The sequence below is a fragment of the Mastigoproctus giganteus genome, chromosome 12 (assembly GCF_048544385.1).
Source record: "Mastigoproctus giganteus isolate SK-2022 chromosome 12, ASM4854438v1, whole genome shotgun sequence".
Classification (NCBI taxonomy): Eukaryota; Metazoa; Arthropoda; class Arachnida; order Uropygi; family Thelyphonidae; genus Mastigoproctus; species Mastigoproctus giganteus.
In genome coordinates, this window is record NC_143586.1 from 25,923,808 (window position 1) to 25,947,032 (window position 23,225).

The window sequence follows — 23,225 nt, forward strand, 5'->3', positions numbered from 1 at the left end:
GAAATGAGGCCTCCAGACCTGTATACAGTATTCTAGGTGTGGTCTGACCATTGCCTAATACAAGGGAATAATCACCTCCTTATCCCTGCTAGAAAAATTCCTATATATCATTGACAATACACCATGAGCTACACTTGCAGCCCATCCGCACTGCTCAGAAAACTTCATATCTGCCTGCACAACCACCCCCAGGTCCCTTTCATTCTCTACCACTGTCAGTGTAGTACCACAGAGTTGATACGTTGCTCTGGGGTTGCTGTTTCCCATATGTAGTACTTTACATTTGTCAATGTTAAACTTCATTTGCCACCTCTCAACCCATCTGCTCAACCTTTCCAGATCCTGTTGCAGTAGCATAGTGTGAGTAGTGTCCTTGACAACCCTGCCAGCCTTCGTATCTTCTGCAAATTTGGACATTAAGCTTGATATACTATCATCAATATCATTTATAAATACAGAAAACAATAATGGACCCAATACTGAACCCTGAGTGACTCCACGATGAGCAGTGTCCATTGATTACCACTCTCTGTCTTCTCCCCCTCAACCACCCCTTTATCCATAGCAGCAATTTGCCTCCAATGCCACACTGCTCCAATTTGTGCAGCAGTCTTCCATATGCAACAGTATCAAAAGCCTTTCTAAGATCCAAGTATATAATATCAAAGTTATTTCCTCCTCCAGTTCTTTTGTGACTGCATCATAGTATCCAATCAAATTGGTCAGGCAAGACTTCCCCTTAACAAAACCATGCTGTGTTTGAGCTATAACTGAAGTCTTGTCTAGATGATCCTGCAGTGCTTCTTTAACCAGTGCCTCCATTAATTTTCCAGGAACAGAAGTTAAACTAACAGGTCTATAATTACTTGTGTCGCCCTTTGATCCTCCTTTGTGAATTAGGGTCACATTTGCACATCTCCAGTCCATGGGTACTTCCGTTGAGTCCAAGGAAGCTCTCATAATTATGGCTAAGGGTTTGCTTACTTCCTTTGCTGCCTCCTTTAATATAACTGGATAGATCCCATCCACCCCATGTGCCTTTCTTGTATTTATCTTCAACAATTTCTCCTCCACTTTACTCTCAGTTATTACAAGATTCTCTAGCTTACTGCCAGAGTTGGATACACCTCTGGCATTCCCCTCTCTGAATGACTCCTCATGTGTGAATGTTGATGCAAAATATTCATTCAGTTTGTTAGCTACCTGAGCAGGATCATCAACACTTGACCCATCGATATCAAGTGGACAAATCTGATTCATCCCCTTCCTTCTAGAGTTTACATAAGTAAAGAACTCTTTGCTGTTTTTCTTTGCATCCCTTGCCAAAGATTTCTCGTAATCTGCCTTCGCCTGCCTAACCTCCTTTGTAACTTGGTTACAGATCAACTTGTATCTATCGTAGGTTTCTGTGTCACATTTTAATTTGTATGTATCCCATGCATTTTTCTTCTCTGCCATATGTCTCATTAGTTCATCTGACATCCATTTAGGCCTAAACCTTGAACAATATTTCTTAGTTGGTATGTAAAGCCTAGTAGCTTCCAAGATAAGTTCTTTGAATGCTTCCCATTTTGAATTTGCTGTTGGTAACATCATCAGTTGGTCCCACTGTATAGAATTTAAATACTGTCTCAGTCCATCGTAGTCGCCTTTACGAAAGCAATAACCCTTCCCTTTACCCCTAATGGTAGTTACCTCTTTGAGTAAATCCCACTTCAGCACACTGTGATCACTGCCACCTAGTGGTTCATTTACCTGCAGATTCTTAATGCATGAAGAATCACTACTGATAATCAAATCAAGAGTATTACTCCCTCTAGTTGCCTCCCGAACATGCTGATGTAGAAAACAATCATCCAATAAATCCACAAAAGCCTTTCTAGTGTGTGAGTGACCAGCCCCCAAATTCCAGTCAATATCTGGGAAATTAAAATGCCCCATTATAAGACTCTCTGATTTACTGGCCCACTCTATTTCCCTGTACAGTTTCTTATTATACTCATCGGAGTCATTAGGCCTATAGCACACTCCTACTCTCAATTTTGATCTCCCAATGCTTATGTCACACCAAACTGACTCGACACTGCACTGTCCAGCAATGTTGACTGGCTTCACTTCCTTGGATTTTATGTATTTCTTAACTAATAGCATAACCCCTCCTCCCTTCCTATCCTGTCTATCCTTTCTGTAGACATTGTACTCCCCAAATTCCAGTTCTGCATTCCTTATATCTGTGTGACACTACGTCTCGGAAATCCCCACAATATCTGCCTTTGATGTTTTGAGCAATACCTCAAATTCATCAAATTTATTTACTAAACTAGTAGCATTGGTGTACACGCAAGTATACATGCACCTGTTCTTTTTCTTAGCTACCCTAACACAACCTATGTGTTTATTTGTACCCCAATGATTCGTACCTCAAATTGTTTAAGATTTGGTAAATAGTTAATAATGAGCTGCTCATATTTTTTGGCACTCCCAGGTTTGTTTGTTTGTTTGGTTTTTAGGAGCATTAGCAACTAAGGCCATATTGCTCCGGGGATATGCGGTGGTCATTCCCTCACCTTTCCGCATCCTCCATATTTGGTGGGCATGGACTTGAACCCTGGTGTAATCAAGAAGCGTGTGCTACACACTGTTGCTCCTGCCCACCTGGCTACGGAGGTGCCGGCTATCCCAGGAGCATGGTTCTGTATCCCAGTATAGAGGATACAGAACAGATACAATACAAAAATAAAATATATAGCTGATATACAGTAACAAAATGCTGGCCATTATAAATATTAATTAAATATTTAATAAACTTTTTTTTTTTTATTCTTTTCTTCTTCTCTCTCTTTTAGCTAAGTGATTTGATAAATTTTATGTTTATATCAAAATCTATTGAGATAGGAAAGTGTGGGATGTTTTAATCAGGCTAACTTGGACCATAGAAGTCTAGACATCTTTTAATGGCATTTTTGGTAGGTTTTGAACTGACTAGGTCTGTTAAAAAAAACTGTCCATTGGGCAGTTTTTTAATAGAAATGTTATGATTGGAATGTTTTCAGTGGTGTTTTTTTTTTTCTTAAATTATTTATATATAGTAAACATAATCATTAAGAGGCATGCATTAATTTTGGCATACATGGAAAATTTTTGAAAATAGTCATTGCATCCTCTAATTGCTTGAAGGTCTTGCCACGAACTTGAGTTTTGAAGGTCTGGAGAAGAGGAGTCTGTTGAATCTGGAACTCTTCTTCTCCTCCTCCTCCTCCTCTTTTTTTTTTTTTTTTTTTTTTGCACCAGATCAGCAATAGCATTAGTAGAAGTATATAATGCAAAGAAGCAAGCTTATTCAGCATCATCCAAAAAAAAAAACTTTCCATTTCACCCATCCATTCAATCCAAAAGTTTTTTCCAGTTCTTCCTTAAATTTATTTAAACTATCAACTTCTACAACGACAGATGGAAGTTTGTTCCAGCAATAAACTGCCTGCTAGGTAAAGGCAAATTTACACACATCTATTCGACAACTGTCTTTCCTCAATTTCAGTTCATGCCCCCTCAGGTTTGTAATCTGAGCCGAGGTAAATATCCCATTGGCATTTATCCTGTTCAATCCATTCAAGGTCTTATATACTTCAATCAGCTCACCTCACATGTGCCTAGTCTCCAGATGCTATAATTTGCAGAATTTAAGCCTTTCTTTGTAAAAGCACCCCTTTGTTCCCCTCACCAGTCTTGGTGCCTTTCTCTGTACTCGTTCTAGCAACTCTACATCCTTCCTAAAATGAGGCTTCCAGACCTGTACATACTATTCAAGGCGTGGCCTGACCATTGCGTTATACAAAGGGCAATTACCTTCTTATCCCTGCTAGAAAAATTGCTGTATATCATTGACAAGACCTCATAATTTGCTCTGGCAGTCTGTTGCACTGCTCAGAAAACTTCATATCTGACTGCACAATTACCTCCAGGTCTCTTTCATTTTCCACTATCCTGAGTGGAACACCACACAGTTGGTACATTTTTCTGGGGTTACTACTAGCCATATACAGTACTTTGCATTTGTCAATATTAAACTTCAGTTCTATTTCTTAGCCCATCTGCCCATCTTGGAACAACTGTGTCAACATGTGCAAATAGATATTTTGTTTCAACCACTACAAGCGAAACTGAGGACAGATGAAGAGTCTTGCTCTAAGATCTCTTGGTGTTTTGGCAGTTAACAGGCTGCTATATAATATAAAGTGGCAGGCATGACAGCAAAAGCTGACCCATGCTAGAATTAAAGATATTAACAAAGTTTATTATCTTTGTTTCATAAAAATAAAAAAAGAAATTTATCCTTTGCTTTTAGTGGTGAAAACAAGAGATAAGTACGAATGTACTTTTTCCATAGCTAACACAGATAATTTACACATTCGTTGACAATAAAATAATATGGTGTCATTGCTCTCATTTAACAATCCTCTGAGGAGGGAGGGAGGGAGGGAGGGAGGGAGGAGAGAGAGAGAGAGAGAGAGAGAGAGAGAGAGAGAGAGAGAGAGAGAGAGAAATGAAAATGAAGCAGGCTTTAAAAGATATCACTGACACTGCTGTTGTGTCGAAGTTGTGCTTCATGTATTAATACATTGAAATACTCAGTGTTTGTTATAAAAAGTACTGTTATCTGTGAGGATAATAATTTTGAACCCCTCCCATACTGAGGTTCTATTCTCTTTTATTATATATATTTTAACACTTAATTTTTAGGATTTTATATGGCACTGTATTTTTATTTTGTAAGAACTCTTTTATATGGAGATTAAGATTTACTTTAAGATAAAGTAAATCTTAATCATCATATAAAAACATACTCTAATGCTAGAGCATTAACCCTGAGCCAAGCTCATCCATGCTTTACAACACTGAAACTTACTTTATTCAATGAAACTTCATAGATCACTTATCACCAGCCGTTGTTTCAGATATTGCAGGGTGGGTTATTGCTTCTACCCAGAAGAGGTGGATTTGCTACTATCTAATGTTAGGTCAAAATTATTCAACTATGAATAATTGCGTAATCCGAGCATATTCTTCCACATCTAATACCAATATATTAAAAAAGTTATGCATTATTAAAACCTCATTAAAATCATTAGCCTGAAATATGTACAATAAAACTCTGCCTTCTTTCAAAAATCTTAGCAAAAAATTGCAACAACTTCCCCTATTGTCTCAGTAAGGTGAGATTATTATTAAAAAATAAAATAAAAAAAAATAAAAAATATAAAAAAACTTTTATTGCTGCAGTATTCTCTACATTTATTAACTATACAGGGTGTCTCAAAAATACACGGCATAACTTCAGGAAAGAGTTCCTCATATGTAGACAATAAAAATATTTTATATCAACATAGTTCCGGAAATGCTTGGTTTCCGAGTTTTGAAGGTCTGTCTATGGCACTTAACTGTTCATATCACCTTATAGTAATTGTTCAAAATGTCCACCTTCTGCCTGAATACAGGCCTCTCATCGACGTCTCATGGACTCGCCAAGACGATGCCAAATTCCTGGCATGTTTTGTATTGTCTCACAACCTGCCACAATTCGATTGCGGAGAGTTTCCACATCAGCTACCAGCATTGAATACACTAATGACTTTAAATGGCCCCACAAGAAGAAATCTGGTGGGTTTAAATCAGGTGAGTGTGGAGGCTAGGCAGTTGGTCCACCTCTACTTATCCACCGACCAGGAAACCTTCGATTCAGGTAATTGCAGGCTAGGTGGCTGAAATGTGTGGGAGCGCCATCATGCATGAAGTGTGCTTGTTGAAGAATGATCAGTGGCGTATCGTCCAAGAAATCAGGCATGTTGTTTTCCAGAAAGATTCTGTACGCCTGCCCTGTGAGTTTGTTTGGGAGTACATGGGGCCAAAATAACTTATCACCAAAAACACCTGCCCAGATGTTGAGGCTGAACCGCTATTGGTGATGTGATGGAAGAATTGCATGTGGGTTTTCCTCAGCCCATACATGCTGATTGTGAAAGTTTTGGATTCCGTCTCGTGTGAACTGTGAATATCACTAATGCAGGAAAGTGAGGAGTTGTGCCACACTGTTGCAAGAACCACTGGCAGAACATTACTCGCACAGGGTAATCTGCTGGTGAGAAGGCCTGTACCCGTTGCAGATGGTAAGGATACAGTTGGTGTTCTCACAACACTCTCCAAATAGTCGAACATGGAACAGCCAGTTGCATTGCTATTCTGCGTGTGCTGATTCCAGGAGTGGCATGCACAACATCCAAAATCTCCTCCTCTACTTCAGGAGTCATAGATCTTGGTCATCCTCTGTCAGCAGCACGAGGTGTAAAGGTCCCATGTGCACAAAGGCGGCAATGGATACCTTCAAAAGTTTTCCTGTCTGGATGTCTTCATTCTGGGAATCTTTCGTGGTACAAACGACGAGCTTCCAGAGCATTGGCATCTGTCAAACGGTACATAAAGTGCATATCCACTTGCTCCTGATTTGAGTACATGGTCGGAATGAAAAACCACCAGATTCTGTCAGTACCTTGTGATGAAGGAAATCACCTCCGGGAGATAAGACATTCTGGTTAATAACTCGGGAACCAAGCATTTCCAGAACTATGTTGATATAAAATATTTTTATTGTCTACCTACGAGGAACTCATTCCTGAAGTTATGGCATGTGTTTTTGAGACATCCTGTATAATATCGATGTAGATACACTATAGTTCGGCACCTCCTTAGCCACGTGGGCAGGAGCAGCAGTGCGTAGTACACGCTTCTTGATTAGACCGGGGTTCGAGCCCGTGACCACCAAATACAGAGAATACGGAAAGGTCAGGGAATGACCACCGCATATTCCCAGAGCAATATGGCCTTAGTTGCTAATGCTCCTAAATAACAACAATAACACCATAGTTTACCCATAAATTTGAACTACGTATGTAGTTACCCATAAATTTGAACTACGTATGTAGTGTAAAGGCATCGTTTTAATTGAATCTCATATTGTGGGTGCCTTCACAACGAGATAGCTAGTATTGCACTACTTCAAATAAATAACACCTCTCTAGTAGAGAAGACTACTGTTATTTATTTTCAGTGGATACCACCACCCTGACGATCGTTTTGAAGCTAGTAGGCTTCATCATCGGTGGGTGGGCAGGTACCCTGGTAATGCAACATGCCATCACAGTTGCGAAGTTATTTCCACAATATGAGAGATGCCAAATGGTGTTGGTGATAATGTATTAGAAGACGAAATGTACAAGGCATAATTTCTTATGGGTTTAGGTAATTAACTATATAATATCGGTGTAGATACACCATAGTTTACCCATAAATTTGAACTACATATAAAGGCATCGTTTTAATTATATGTCATATTGTGGGTGCCTTTTATGCATTCCGTCTTCTCTACATTTATATATATATATATACAAATATATATATTATTCGATTCAGCTTCATCAAATTCTTGACCCAAATTCCAAGAGATTCTTCAATTTAATAATAATAATAATAATAATAATAAAAAATTCCATTTATTAGTTCTGATAATTACAAGCTTGCCCCGGGACAACTAATGTAACAATTATAAGGGTTGGTTGTTAGATTGTTGTTATTAGGAGCATTAGCAACTAAGGCCATATTGCTCCAGTCATTCCCTGACATTTCCACATCCTCCGTATTTGGTGGTGACGGGCTCGAACCCCGGTCTAATCAAGAAGCATGTGCTATGCACTGCTGCTGCTCCTTCCCACCTGGCTATGGAGGCGCCACCAATTATAAGGGCTTACATTATATGAGAACAAACAAAACTTTAACCACAAAATTTGGAATAAAGTACAACTCATAGAAAAACAAATAAATTAATAACTCATGAAATGGCTAATACATAATGTAGCAGATGTTAACATTGCTGATGAAATCAATGTAGTTCCTGAGCATATAAAGCTGGATTATGGTATGTGGAGACAATTACTATTGAGTCAGACAACAAGATCATTGATGTGGCATTATGGCCTTTGGAAGTAATGATTCCAGTGGTTCTTCTTCAGCTCTATGATTGTAGATTTGAATTAGAGATTTTCATAGAGGAATGTACATTGTTGGTTACCTGAAGGAGAGTTTTTGCAGAGCAGTTAACGGTTTGCAAGGCAGCAGAGTCTGGCCCGGCAAGGTTTGTCAGCAGAATGCTAGGCTTAGCTCTACCACATGGGACAAAGCAATTATGTTTAGAGATTTGAGAATGGGCATTCTTTTATATTTCAAAACAGTACTTACATTATTTTGCCGTCGACTTATAGGGATATAAGAGCCATCAGGGCTGTGCACTTCCATATATTTAACTATTAACACAATGGGACACAGCACGTAAAAAAGGCAGCCATAACAAACTAGCACCATCTGGTATGTAAATGGCTAATATTAAGCCTAAATCATCTCAAGCCTTGTTGAAAGATTGTCTGTGTTGATTTTTGAAACTTTTTAAATATAAAAACGTCTACTGTTACCTGTACTTACAGTTAATAGCACTAAGAGACTTTGCAACAAGTCTCTATAGGGTTTGAAAACAATTTGTACATACAGAGATATGTAATTTTTTGATACCGTTTTGAAACAACCTTCAAAATATATGTGCATACTCCTTTGTATCTGTGCAGTACCGGACCAAGGTTTTTTCGTGTCCTGTGCAAAAAGATTTTTCAGTGCTCTTTACTAAGGATATATACATGGTATTTATAAATGGTGGGAACACTTTCAATAATGTCTTTGCCTTCAGCTAGCGGGTAGTTGGTTGGTGGAACAGACTTCCATCCTTCGTTGTGGAAGTTGATAGCCTAAATAAATTTAAGGCTGAACTGGACAGGTATTTGGAACGAATGGAGGGGTGAAATGGGAGCGTTTTTTTTTTTTTTTTTTTTGGCTGATGCTGCATAAGCTTGCTTTCTTGCATCATATGCCTTTACTAATGCTAATGTATTGCACATGGAGTAAGAGAGATACCATTTACTTATTTATACCATGTAAAAAAGAAAACATGAAAGTTTCTCAGTTGTTACTGCTGAGGTGTGTAGTTCCATCATTCACTGCCAGTTGGCATTACCTGTCATACCTCTACTACACACACACATAGCCTTGTTGAAAGGTGGAAGCTTGTAGTCCTGAGACAGCATTTTGTGTGCTACTGTTTGATAAGAACAAGTGTGCAACAGACGTTCAAAGGAATTTTCGAAGTGCCTACGATAAAGAGCCACCAACCAGGAAGGCTATTTACAAGTGGCATAAGAAATTTGTTTCCCTCAAGCAAATTTGTGATTTCCCTAACACAAATTTGCTTGTGATAGGGAAAGAGTAGTGGCCGGCCTAGTGTTACTGTAGTTTATGTGGAATGAGTGAGAGAGAGAGAGAGAGAGAGAGAGAGAGAGACAGACATTCACAAGGAGCTCCAATAAATCAGTGCGGAGAGCATCACGTGAGCTGCAAATGCCAGCCCCGACAGTATGGAATGTTCTTTGTAAAAAACTTTCTATGAAGCCATATAAATTGCAGTTGGTGTATATGTTAAAGGAAGATGACAAAGAGAAGCGTTTCCAATTTTGTTGTGAACTGCAAGGACTGACAGAAGAAGATAATGACTTCTTTAATCGCGTAGTGTTTAGCAATGAGGCCACATTTCACGCAAACGGGAAATTCAACTGACACAATTGTCGAATCTGGGGCACCCAGAAACCTGAAGAGATAATTGAATATGAGAATGATTCGCTGAAGGTGAATGTTTCCTGTGCCTTGTCATGCCAAAAACTGTATGGACCTTTCTTCTTTGCCAAGCGCACTATAACTGAGCAAATCCTACCTCAGTATGCTGCAACAATGGTTGATGCCTCAAGTTCAGGAAGATAGTGATGACTTTATTTACCAGCAAGATGGGGGTTTCCTCCCCACTTCCATAATGACGTTCGGGCCTACCTTAACACTGAGCTACACAAGCACTGGAGAAAGGGATGAATGTTTCTTGAAATGGCCACCAAGATCACTGGACTTAATTCCGTGTGATTTCTTCTTGTGGGGCTACATAAAAGATTGTGTTTATTAGCATTAGCATTAGTTGAGGCATATGATGCAAGAACACAAGCTTGTACAGCATCAGCTAAAAAAAAACCAAAAAAAAAAAAAACCTTCCCATTTCACCCATCCGGTCACTCCAAATGTTTGTCTGGTTCAGCCTTAAATTTATTTTAAGCTATCAACTTCCACAACAACAGGTGGAAGTCTGTTCCAGCAATCAACTACTTGCTGGCTAAAGGCAAACGTCAGCACATCTATTCTACAACTGTCTTTCCTCAATTTGAATCTGTGCCCCTCAGGTTCTTAGTCTGAGCAAGTGGAAGTGTCCCGTCAGCATTGAGCCTGCTCAAACTATTCAAGGCCTTATACACCTTAATCAGATCACTTCGTAGGTGCCTAGTCTCCAGATTCTGCAGAAACTTAAGCCTTTCTTCGTAAGAGCAGCTCTTTGTTCCATTCACTAATCTTGTTGCCCTTCTATGCACTCGTTCTAGCAACTCTATATCCTTCCTAAAATGAGGACTCCAGACCTGTATACAGTACTCAAGGTGTGGCCTGACCATTGCCTTATACAAAGGGATAATCACCTCCTCCTCTCTGCTGGCAAAATTCCTATATATCATTGACAAAACTCTATGACCTGCTCTGGCAGCCTCTCTGCACTGCTCAGAGAACTTCATATCTGACTGCTCAATTACCCCCAGGTCTTTTTCATTCTCCACCTCCTTGAGTGTAATACCACATAGTTGGTACATTTCTCTTGGGTTAATGCTACCCATATGGAGTACTTTGCATATGGGTAGCAGTAACCCAAGAGAAATGTACCAACTATGTGATACTACACTTTGTATGTACTGCCTTTGCCACGTGTCCAGGAACTAAAGCAGAGAATTGAAGAAGCTACCACCACGGTAACACAGGGTATGTCAAGAGTTCGATTACTGTGTGGACATTTGCTGTGTCACACGTGGTTCCCACATTGAATCTTTGTGAAGTAGAGTGTAGAGTGTGTTTAGGGTCAAACGGCACCAGGGGTTTCCCCCCATCTCCGTGTGCTATACATTGTCGGTGTGAAACAGAACACTGTCAATGCCAGAGGTTTAAAAGTGTATGGATTTTGTACATGTGTAGTGTCGTGTACCGTTGTTCCTCTGGTCATTTAGCCGCTGGGCCCGCAATGGGACCCAACGTTGTCCACACTCTGCCTTGTGGAGGCAGACCAGGTACACCACTATTATAGTTATTTACTCTGGCAGGTCCTGCCACCTAATTTCCAGAGATTTAAGTGGCTAGGAACTTAAAAAATAAAAAAATAAAAAATAAAATAAATAAATAAAAAAAAATAAAAAAAAATAAATAAAAAAAATAAATAAAAATAAAATAAAATAAAATAAATAATAATAATAATAAAAAAAAAAAAATCCGTTAAGTTATGGGTCAGCCAAAAAGAAGTACTATTTATGCAAATAGATGTTATTAAATTTTTGGGTGTAGGGCTCAAGCAGTTTAACAATGGTTCAGACACTAGTAATTATAATTAAAAAAGAGAGAGAGAGAGAGAGAGAGAGAGAGAGAGAGAGAAAGAGGGGGGAGACTGAAGGCTGGGGGGAAAAGACAGAAATAAGGGGTCCATAGAGAAGATGACCCCCAAATCAGTGGAGCAGGCCCATGCCCCACCAGAGGGAAGAGAGGAGCGGCAAGGGAAGGGGAGGAGGAGGAGCCCAGAAGTCACCTCCCCCTCCTGCCTGGGGAGTGGAGGGAAAGGGCTACGCAAGGGAGCATGGCTAAAAAGGGGGGGGGGAAGAGTCCCTCTGCCAGGGGTTTGGTAATTAAAAGTGAATAGGGTTAGAGCACCCTATTCAGATCCCCCAATAGCATTTGGCAGCAGAGGTGCGATCTGTCCGGTTGTCCCAGTCTGATCCCAGCAGGGATCAGAACAATTATAAGGTCATTTGTGGGATAAATCCCATCCGTGCAGTCCGGTCTTTGGAGTCCATTTGTGGTTGGTCAGGTCCGTGGTATTAATCTTGAGTTGGGTCCTGCGAGTCCTTTATTATGCTAGTTCAGTCCCAAAGGAAGGTCCTCCTTCGGGAGAACAGTCCCTGGGTGAATTTTGTCGACTCCTCTTGCGAGTCCAACAGGTTTGATTCCCTGTCGCGAGGGAAGTAAGTCAGCATTGAAGTAATGTGATGTTAAAGAAAACTGACATTTTCTCTTTCAAAAGGTATGTATATGACATGATATCTGTCCTAATCTTTGTGCAATAAATTGCTGAAAGTGTTCCCACTATTTATAAACACTCTGTATATATATATTTTTTTTTTCATGATTTGTAAAATTTGGCACCCCTTACAGAATGGCGCCCCGGGCAAGAGCCCTGCTAGCCATGCCTTAATCCGGCACTGGATCTGTGCACACATACACACATGCCCACATGTATGTATGTGTGCATACTTGCAGAGTAACTAATACAATAAATATATGATTTATGTGTATGCTTACATTTGCTCAGTATGTGTGTGTGTGTAATCAGTTTTGATTTTCTTTCCAGGCTCAACTTATAAATCTGACTATACTACCATGGAATCACAAACCAGAAACAAGAATTTCTATTTATTCCTTCAACAGTTATGGGCCATGTTATTAAAGCGAATACTTTATACCTTCCGCAACAGACTTCTAACACTGTCTCAGCTGGTTCTTCCTGCACTTTTTTTAATAATCTTTTTAATTATTCTAGGATCATTACCTATAATGAAAGGCTCTCCCCCACTAGAATTGACTCTTGAACCACATCGTGAAACTACAGTAACATACACTATAGATGAAGATGAAACTAGAAACGAGTTTTTAAATGAAGTTAGCTCACATTATTTATCACAGTTTCTTTCCAAATATGAACTTGAAAAAGTAGACCCAAAGTTAATTGATATTATATCTTTTCTCATTCAAAAAGGAAAAGATGATCTTGCAATTTATAACCTTCAGTATGTTATTGGTGCTTCTTTTAAGTACAATGCTTCTACTCTTTCACCAGATTTCTTGGTGCTTTTTAATAATCAAGCCATTCACTCTTCAGCCATATCTTTATCTGCTGCTGATAATGCCATTCTAAAGTACTATAAAAATTCCTCTGAGATACGTGTTACAAATCATCCCTTGCCACAAACAGCTAAAGATAAGGTAATATGAGTTATTATTTTTTCTTTAACTGATTAAAATTTTAAAATTAGATAACAGAATAAATATTTCCTTGATGAATGATTTATGTTTAATTTAAATTAAAATTTATTTTTTTAATTAAATATTTTTTTAATGTACAGTAATTTTAACTGTCATAGCTTGTACTGTATATTATATAATCACTTCTGAGGAGAAATCAAATTTAATCAGATTGTATGTATTTGTATCCTAATGCTAGAAATAAAGCCAATAAATTTTACAAATTTGAAGTATTAGTAAAACAACAAATATCAATGTTATAGAGATGCCAGAAACATGATGCCATTCTTATGTATATATATATATATATATATATAAGAATGGCATCATGTATATTGGTTACAGGATTTGGATATGATAAGTACAGAGTATACAGGAATAGCAGATGTGACTGAAGAGGAGGAGGGGAAGTTATACTTCTGATCAGAAATATTAGTAGCTGCAATGTTATATTTAAACTTTGCAGCCCTCCTTTCAGCAATTAAGACCCTCCACAACACATCTGTTCACGGGGCGCCTCCGTAGCCAGGTGGGAAGGAGCAGCAGTGCGTAGCACATCACCACCCGTCACCACCAAATACGGAGGATGCGGAAAGGTCAGGGAGTGACCACTGCATATTCTGGAGCAATATGGCCTTAGTTGCTAATGCTCCTAAAAACCAAATAACAACAACAACAACATCTGTTCACACTTTATTTTTCTTATTAACAACAAACCAGCATGAATAGCCAAAAGCCTAGGTATAAAAACCTATTTCTCAAGTGGAAAAAGATTGAAACAACTTTTTAACTACACCCATTTGACTTTCTTTTCAACACTAGAGGGGTAGTATACAAAATCTACTACCAGCATCAGGTGGCATACAGGCATTCTTATAGGAATATCTATAAATAGCTAGAGGAGTATGAATGTCATATCTGCTTAGGTCGCACTATAACCTCAGAATGGCAAAACACAGCATCAAAGAAGGCCATATCTTTGCTCTTTTTCATGTTTAATTATTTAATATATATGTATATTTTTTTTTATCCTTACAAAATAAAGGCTAGATTCTTACTACAGATGGATACTTCCCAATCAATACTTCCCATTCGCAACATCAGCAGATTCATAATCCAGCTTGCTTGTTGTAGTCAGATAAATGAGCTATTTTTGAATTTCCACGAATTAATTGGAATTGATTTAACTGACCTAATGATAGTTACTGAAAATTAGCATAGTTGAGTCATATGATGCAAGGAAGCAAGCTTATACAGCATCAGCCAAAAAAAAAAAAAAAAAAAAAAAAAACATTCCCATCTGGTCACTCCAAATGTTTGACAAGCAGATAAAAATGGTATCTCCATTCAATGATGAACCAAGAAACTTAAATATGAACTGTAATATAGTTGAAAATGAAGAAAAACTGGATATCAATGAAGGGAATATGCACAACTAAAATTAATACAGTTTTGGAATTTTATTAACAAGCCCAATAATAGTTACTGAAAATTAAAGCTGATAAAAATGGTATCTCCATTCAGTGATGGACCAAGAAAGTTGAATGTGAACTATAATTATGGTTGAAAATGAAGAAAAACTGGATATCAATGAAGGGGATGTCCACAAATGAAAATAATGCTTTCATTTGATGAAAGTTAATTTTGTTGTAAATAAATATTTTGATTAAAAAATTATTTTTGCACTGAAGTAAATTATTTTCTAAAAATATTTCTTGACTAAATGTCTAAGAGTATGAAAAGGTTGTTTATGCATGGATAATCCACTTCCACCATTTCTACAACCGAAATAGTATGCATGCAGGCATTGTTTAATTATATCTCATATTGTGAATACCTTCACAAAAAGTTACTGAGGTATTGCACTGCCTTGAATAAGTAATGCTTCACTTAGTGGAGAAGACTAATGTTACTTATTCTCAGCAGATACCACCACGCAGATGGCACTGTTTTGAAGCTCATTGGCTCACTCATCAGTGAGTGGGCAAGTACCCTGTTGTTGCAATAGTGACAACCTAGTTATGAAGTATAACTCCACAATACTAGAGATGCATGACAGTTTAATATAAAAATATTTCTTGACTAAATGTCTAAGAGTATTGACAAGGTTGTTTATGCAAGGGTAATGCACTTCCATCATCTCTACTACCCAGGTACTATGCATGTATTGTTGAATCATATCTAATTAGCATTAGACTTTAGCAGTAGTAAAGGCACAGGATGCAAGAAAGCAGGAAAGCAAGAAAACTTATATAGCAGCCTAAAAAAAAAAGAGAAATGAAAAAAAAAAAAAAAACCCTTCTCATATTACCCATCCACTCACTCCAAATGTTTGTCTAGTTCTGCCTTGAATTTATTTAAGCTATCAACTTCTACAACGATAGATGGAAGTTTGTTCCAGTAATCAACCACCTGCTGGCTAAAGGCAAACTTCTGTACATCTATCCTACAACTGTCTTTCCTCAATTTGAATTTATGCCCTCTCAGGCAATTATTCTGAGAAAGAGGAAGAATCTCATCAGCATTGAGCATGCTCAAACCATTCAAGGCTTTATACACCTCAATCAGATCACCTCGCAGGTGCCTAGTCTGCAGACACTGTAATTTGCAAAACTTAAGCCTTTCTTCGTAAGAGCAACACTTTGTTCCATTCACTAATCTTGTTGCCCTTCTCTGTACTCATTCCATCAGCTCTACATCCTTCTTAACGTAGTGAAATAACTTAAAATAACTAAATGCAACAAGGCATAATATGTTAAGAGTAAGAGTAGTTTATCTATATAATATCAGTGGGGATAAACCATAGATAACTCGAAAAAACTAAGTAACTCATATTGTGCTCGATGATAGGCCAATAGCTTTGAAACGGTGCCATTTCGCTTCCATGAAACAACAGATGACCGCTTGTTGGAATAAAGGAAAACCACTCTCGTCTAAATCTCTAATAGGGTGCTTACAATAGAAGGTTGACCAGAGCCTAATGTCCGAATAATACACCTTGGTCTGTCCACTGGCTATGGATACACAGAAAGTAGTTGACCAGCTCGACTTCTCGGTATGTGGGACAGGTAGACAGTTAGGTTTTATGGGTCCCACTGAGTTGCAGATGGTAATCTCTTTATCTTTTAATTCGAGCATAACAACATTACTATTGCTTGCTTGAAGGCCGTGGGTGTGAATGATGTGTACCCAGTTAAGTCTCATAATGCAGTCATTATATGGAAAATTTTCGTTTCTGTAAAACGGAGAAATAAAAAAATTCTAAAAAAATTCGGTAAAGAATAAAATTCTATTTAGCAAATTCTAAAAGATTCGGTAAAAAGAAAACATTTATCTCTAAATAGAAAAATTCGCTATAAAGAAGTTGTTAAACAGAGGTCTGACTGTACTTATTATTTATCATGATTTTACCAATTATCGAAAAAAGGCCATGAATTTGCCAAGGGCACAGAAAACCTAGCTACACCTCTGACATTGCCACATAGTTGATAAGTTATTCTGGAGCTACTGCTACCTATGTGCAGTAACTTTCATTTGTCCATGTTAAACTTCAACTGCCATTTCTCAGCCTATCAACCCAATTTTTCTAGATCTTGTTGCAGTGGCTTATCCTGATGACTGTCATTACCCATCCTTCCAACCTTTGTATCATTTGCAAACTTAGACATTAAGCCTGATATACATTCGCCAATACCATTGGTAAATATTGAAAACAACACTGGGCCCAGCACTGAACTCCTGGGGGAACTAAACTAATAACATTATTCCATGAAGAGGACATTAGTCCCCCTCACTAATCTCGTTGTCCTTCTTTGTGCTTGTTCCAGTAGCTCTACATCCTTCCTAAATTGAACTTATTTAACTCTCAACTTCCACAATGACTGATTGAAGTTTGTTCAAGCAAACAACCACCTGCTGGCTACAGGCAAATTTCCACAAATCTATTTTACAACTGTCTTTTCTCAACTTGAATTTATGCTCCCTCAAGTATGCAATCTGAGCAAGAGGAAAAATGCCATCAGCATTGAGTTTGCTCAAACCATTCAAGACCTTATACATCTCAATCAGATCACCTCACAAGTGCCTAGTCTCCAAATGTCAAAATTTGTGGAACTTAGTCATTCTTAGTAAGAGTTTCTCCTCTCACCAATCTTGTTGTCCTTCTCTGTACTTGTTCCAGTAGCTCTACATCCTTCCTAAATTGAGGCTTCCAAACACCTGTATGCAGCAGGGGATAATTAGAAGGGGATAATTACCTCTTTATTCCTGCTAGCAAAATTCCCGTATATCATTGACAAGACCCCATTAGCTGCTCTAGCAGCCTGTCTGCACTGTCTAAAAACTTCATATCTGGCTGCACAATTACCCCCTAGGTCCTTTTCCTTCTCCACTACCCTGAGTGTAGTACCACATAGTTGTCCATGTTAAACTTCAGTTGCCACCTCTCAGCCCATCTGCCCAACTTTTCTAGATCCTTTGCAATAGTGTGCTATCATTATTGTCATTTTGAACCGTGCCAACGAACCTTCGTATCATCTGCAAACTTGGATATTAAGCCTGATAGATCTTCATCAATATCATTGGTAAATAAAGAAAAGAACAATGGGCCCAACACTGAACCCTGGAGGACTCTAGTAACAACATTAATCCACTAAGAGCAGTGTCCAGTGATTACCACTCTCTTTCTTATCTCACTCAACCATCCCTTTATCCATAGCAGCAACTTGCCCTTAATGCCATACTGCTCCAATTTGTACAGCAATCTTCCATGTGCAACAGTATCAAAAGCTTTCCTGAAATCGAAATATATGGTATTAAAATTGTTTTTTGCATCCAGTTCCTTTGTGACCGCATCATAGTATCCAATCAAATTGGTCTGACAAGGCTTCCATTTATCAAACCCATGCTGTGTTGGAACTATAATTGCAGTCTTGTCTAGATGACCCTGCAATGCTTCTTTAACCAGAAACTCCATAATTTTCCGAGAACAGAAGTTAAACTAACAGGTCTGTAATTACTCGTGTCACGCTTTGATAGTGAGGACCTCCCCTGAATCCAAGGATGGTCTCATAATTATGGCTAAGAGTTTGCTTACTTCCTTTGCTTCCTTTTTTAATATAACTGGATAGATCTCATCCACCCCAGATGCCTTTCTTATGTTGAACTTGAACAATTTCTCCTGCACTATGCTCTCAGTTATTACAAAATCCTTTAGCTCCCTTTTAAGAGTTTGATAAATTTTTGGCATTCATGTATGAATGTAAATGCAAAATACTCATTTAGTTTGTCCACTACCTGAGCAGGATCATCGATGGTCGAACCTTTGATATCAAATGGACAAATCTGATTCATCCCCCTTTCTTCTAGAGTTTCCATAAATGACGAAGTCTTTATTTATATAAACTCTTGAAAGCAAAGAAGTCTTTGCTGATTTTCTTTGCATTCTTTGCCAAATATTTCTTCTAATCTGTCTTTGCTTGCCTAACCTCCTTTGTGACTTGATTATAGACTATTTTATATCTACAATAGGCTTCCGTGTCTCCTGATAATTTATATGCATCCCATGCATTTTTCTTCTCTACCATGTGTCTCATTAGTTCTTCTGACACCATTTAGGCCAAAACTTGAACAGTATTTCTTAGTTGGTATGAAATTCCTAGTAGCTTCCAACATTAATTCCTTGAATGCTTCCCTTTTAGAATTTGCTATTGGTGACATCATCAGACAGTCTCCATCTATAAAATCTAATCTACAGATCAGGTAGGCGCCTCCGTAGCCAGGTGGGAAGGAGCAGCAGTGCATAGCACACGCTTCTTGATTAGACCGGGGTTCGAGCCCGTCACCACCAAATATGGAGGATGCGGAAAGGTCGGGGAATGACCACCGCATATCCCGGAGCAATATGGCCTTAGATGCTAATGCTCCTAAAAAACCAAAACAACAACAGACCAGGTGATTGTGAAGATTATGACAAAAGCCTCTACATGCAAATGGAATGGGCAAGTAAGCATCAATGCCTTATTATGGGTGATTTCAATTTGCCTCTAATTGATTGGAGTAAATGGGAAGGAAGCTCGACATGGGGAACAGAATTTTTAAATCAACTAGATGACTGTTATTTGTATTAACATGTCAGGGAAAGTACTAGAGAAAACAATATCCTAGACCTCATCATCACACATGAATCAGATGACATAACAGGGCTGACAGTAGAGGAACCAGTAGCAGGAAGTGATCACAGAGTTCTATGGTGGACGATGACGAGAGAGGTAGCAGAAGTAAAAGGCAAAGGAATGGGTTTTAATTTCAGAAAAGGAAATTATGATGCCTTAAGGTACTACATGGCCTCTATTAACTGGGTAGATATATTGTGCAGAAAATGAATACATTTGAACTGTGGTACGCTTTTAAAACATTAATCGCAGATGCCTTGAATGCTTATATACCATTAACAAAATACTCCACGAGGAGGATTCCAAATTGGATGAATAGTGAAGTTGCCACATTACTTGAGCAGAAAAAGGTGGCATGGAAAGGTTACAGAGCAATAAAAAGTACTGAAGCCTATAACAGCTACAAGGTGATGTGTAATAGAGCCACAGAAAAGGTTCGACAGGCAAAGGCAGTTTATGAGAAATCACTAGCAAACAGAGCAAAGAGGGGAGATAAAGAATTCTTCACATATATAAATGCCAAGAAGAGCAGGACAAATCAGATTGGACTTTTATGTAAGGGAAAGGGGATAGTATTAAATACACCAGCTGCCGTTGCAGATGAACTCAACAGTTATTTTGCATCGATATTTACAAATGAAAAACCTTTTGTGGCAATGGGAAATTGTGGGAGCAAAGTTAAAAAATATGTAATTAATGATATTGAAATTTCGCAAGATTATTTAATGAAAAAACTTTCGAGCCTACAAACCAGTAAGGCTCCTGGAGTTGATTTAATATACCCTATAATCTTAAGGTAGGTGGCAAACGAGTGCATTGAACCATTGAGGCTAATTATGCGAGCATCACTAGACTCTGGGGAGATTCCCTTGGATTGGAAAAGTGAAAATGTATCTCCCATACATAAGGGTGGCTCTAAAAGTGAAGTTGGAAATTATCGACCTGTCAGTCTGACTTCAGTAGTATGGAAAATCATGGAGGCAATGATCAAGGGTGGAATTCAGGATCACTTGGATCGAATTGAAATTCTCAAGGATACTCAGCATGGTTTTGTAAAGGGAAAATCAAGTTTAACAAATCTGGTTCGCTATTTTGAAAGGGTCACTCACAAGCTGGATTTAGGGAATAATTTCGACATTGTTTATTTAGATTTCAGCAAAGCTTTTGACTCAGTCCCACATGAGCAGTTGCTTTATAAGCTGGAACAGGTTGGAATCACTGGGAAAATCCGTAGATGGATAGAAGGATGGCTTCAGGGAAGGAGGCAGAGGGTTGTGATAAATGGCTATTCCTCAGATTGGGTTGATGTAAGAAGTGGGGTTCCCCAAGGATCAGTATTAGGATCACTGTTGTTTTTAATTTTCATAAACGACATTGATGAAGGGATAGAGGGTGTGATGTCTAAATTTGCAGATGATGTTAAAATTGGTAGAGTAGTTAATGATCACTGTCAAGCTGAGCTTCTTCAGAGAGACCTAGATAGACTTCAGGAATGGTCAGAAAAATGGCAGCTATGCTTTAATCCAACAAAGTGTAAGGTATTACACCTGGGAAACAGTAATCCCAAAATAACTTATTCACTTGGTGGAGTTCAACTAAACCCAGTACTGGAGGAAAGGGACTTGGGTGTTACGATACGGTCAGACATGAAATTCTCTGAGCATTGTAAACAGGTTGCAAGGAAGGCCCATGGTGTCCTACCGATGATCTATCGAACTTTTGCAAGTAGAGATAGGGATGTGATAATCCCATTATATAAGGCTTATGTTAGACCACACTTGGAATACTGTGTTCAAGTATGGAGACCGCACCTAAAGAAAGGCATCAAGCTTCTTGAAAGGGTGCAAAGACGGGTAACTCGCCTGGTGAGATCAGCAAAAGGGCGTCCTTATGAAGAAAGACTTCGAATATGTGGGTTGCAGAATTTGGAAACTAGACACCTTAGAGGAGATTTGATTGAGGTGTTTAAGCCTCTGAGAGGCATCAGTAAAATGAACGAGGACGAAATTTTCAAGACTATAAATGATGCTAGAACTAGGGGATATAAATTCAAGTTACGGGGGGGAAATGTTTAGATTGGACTGCAGGAAGTTTTATTTTAGCCAGCGAGTTATAAATTACTAGAATAAGTTGCCTTCATGGGTGGTAGAGGCCGACAGTTTGGGGAAATTCAAAGGTCATCTGGATAGTACTTTTGGGTAAGGGAAGCGCACAGGATGATAAGTTTAATTTCCTTTTTTTTTATTAATTATTATTATTTATTCTTTTTTTGTTTTTATCATTGTTTTGTTCGGATTTATTATTATTTTTTTTTTGGCTGGTGCACAATAGGCTTTCTTGCACCATGCGGCCATTACTAATACTAATAAAATACTAATACTAATACCTCTAATTTAAAACTGTCTGAGACCACTGTAGTCACCTAACAAAAGCAAAAACCTTCCCTTTACCCCTGATGGTAGTTACATTTTTAGTGTACTGATGTGGGATTTACTTAGGATTTACATCCTAAGTAAATCCCACATCATAAATCTGGTTGCCTCTCGAACGTGCTGATGTAAAAAACAGTTATGAATGAAAACTGAGAGTATTCATATACTTAGACATTCAGTCAAGAAATATTTTTCAATTAAACCATGCACATCAAGCATCTCTCATATTGTGGAGTTATATTTCATAACTGGGTTGTCACTATTGCAACAGGGTACCTGCCCACCCACCAATGATGAAACTAACTAGCTTCGAAACCATGCTGTCTGGGTGGTGATGCCCATCTGAGAATAAATAACCGTAGTCTTCTCTACCAAAGAAGTGTTACTTATTCAAAGTAGTGCAATACCTCGCTGTGAAGGTGTTCATAATATGAGATATGAATAAATGATGCATTCATACTATCTGGGTAGTAGAAATGATGGAAGTTCCATACCCATGAATAAACAACCTCTTTCATACTCTTAGACATTCAGTTGAGAAATATTTTCCATATCAGTATTATTGCTTCTTCTTGTTGCCTCTCCAACATGCTGCTGTAGAAAACAGTCATCCAAGAAATCCACAAAAGTCTTGTCTGTGAGTGACCAACTGACAAAATTCCAGGCAACATCTGGAAAGTTAAAATCCTCCATTATTAGACATTAGCATTAGTTGAGCCATATGATGCAAGAAAGAAAGCTTATAGAGCATCAGCCAAAAAAAAAAAAAAAACACCTTCCCATTTCACCCATCTGGTCACTCCAAATGTTTGTCTAGTTCAGCCTTAAATTTATTTAAGCTATCAACTTCCACAACAACAGATGGAAGTCTGTTCCAGCAATCAACTACCCGCTGACTAAAGGCAAACTTCCACACATCTTTTCTACAACTGTCTTTCCTCAACTTGAATCCATGATCCCCTGAGAGACTGATATGGTGGCCCACTCTATTTCTCTGTATAGCTGGTTGTTATTCTCATCCCAGTCATAAGGCCTATAACACGCTTCTACCCTCAGTTTTGTTTTTCCAGTGCTTATATCACGCGAAACTGACTCAACATTACACTTGTCACCCAAGTCAAATGGGCACCTCCGTAGCCAGGTGGGAAGGAGCAGCAGTGCATAGCACACGCTTCTTGATTAGACCGGGGTTCGAGCCCGTCACCACCAAATATGGAGGATGTGGAAAGGTCAGCGAATGACCACCGCCCATCCCGGAGCAATATGGCCTTAGTTGCTAATGCTCCTAACAAAAAAAAAAAAAAAAACCAAGTCAAATGGATGCACT

General features: G+C 38.5%; 1 protein-coding gene across 1 annotated transcript in view; it reads left to right on the forward strand.

Moving 5' to 3' along the window:
• The window catches only part of LOC150076805 (phospholipid-transporting ATPase ABCA3-like), a 432,361-nt gene that overhangs the window by 310,271 nt on the left and 98,865 nt on the right, over positions 1 to 23,225 (forward strand). The window contains exon 15 of the mRNA XM_090385683.1: positions 12,623 to 13,254. Coding sequence (XP_090241809.1) covers positions 12,623 to 13,254 — 632 coding nt within the window. The remainder of the gene's footprint in view (positions 1 to 12,622; positions 13,255 to 23,225) is intronic.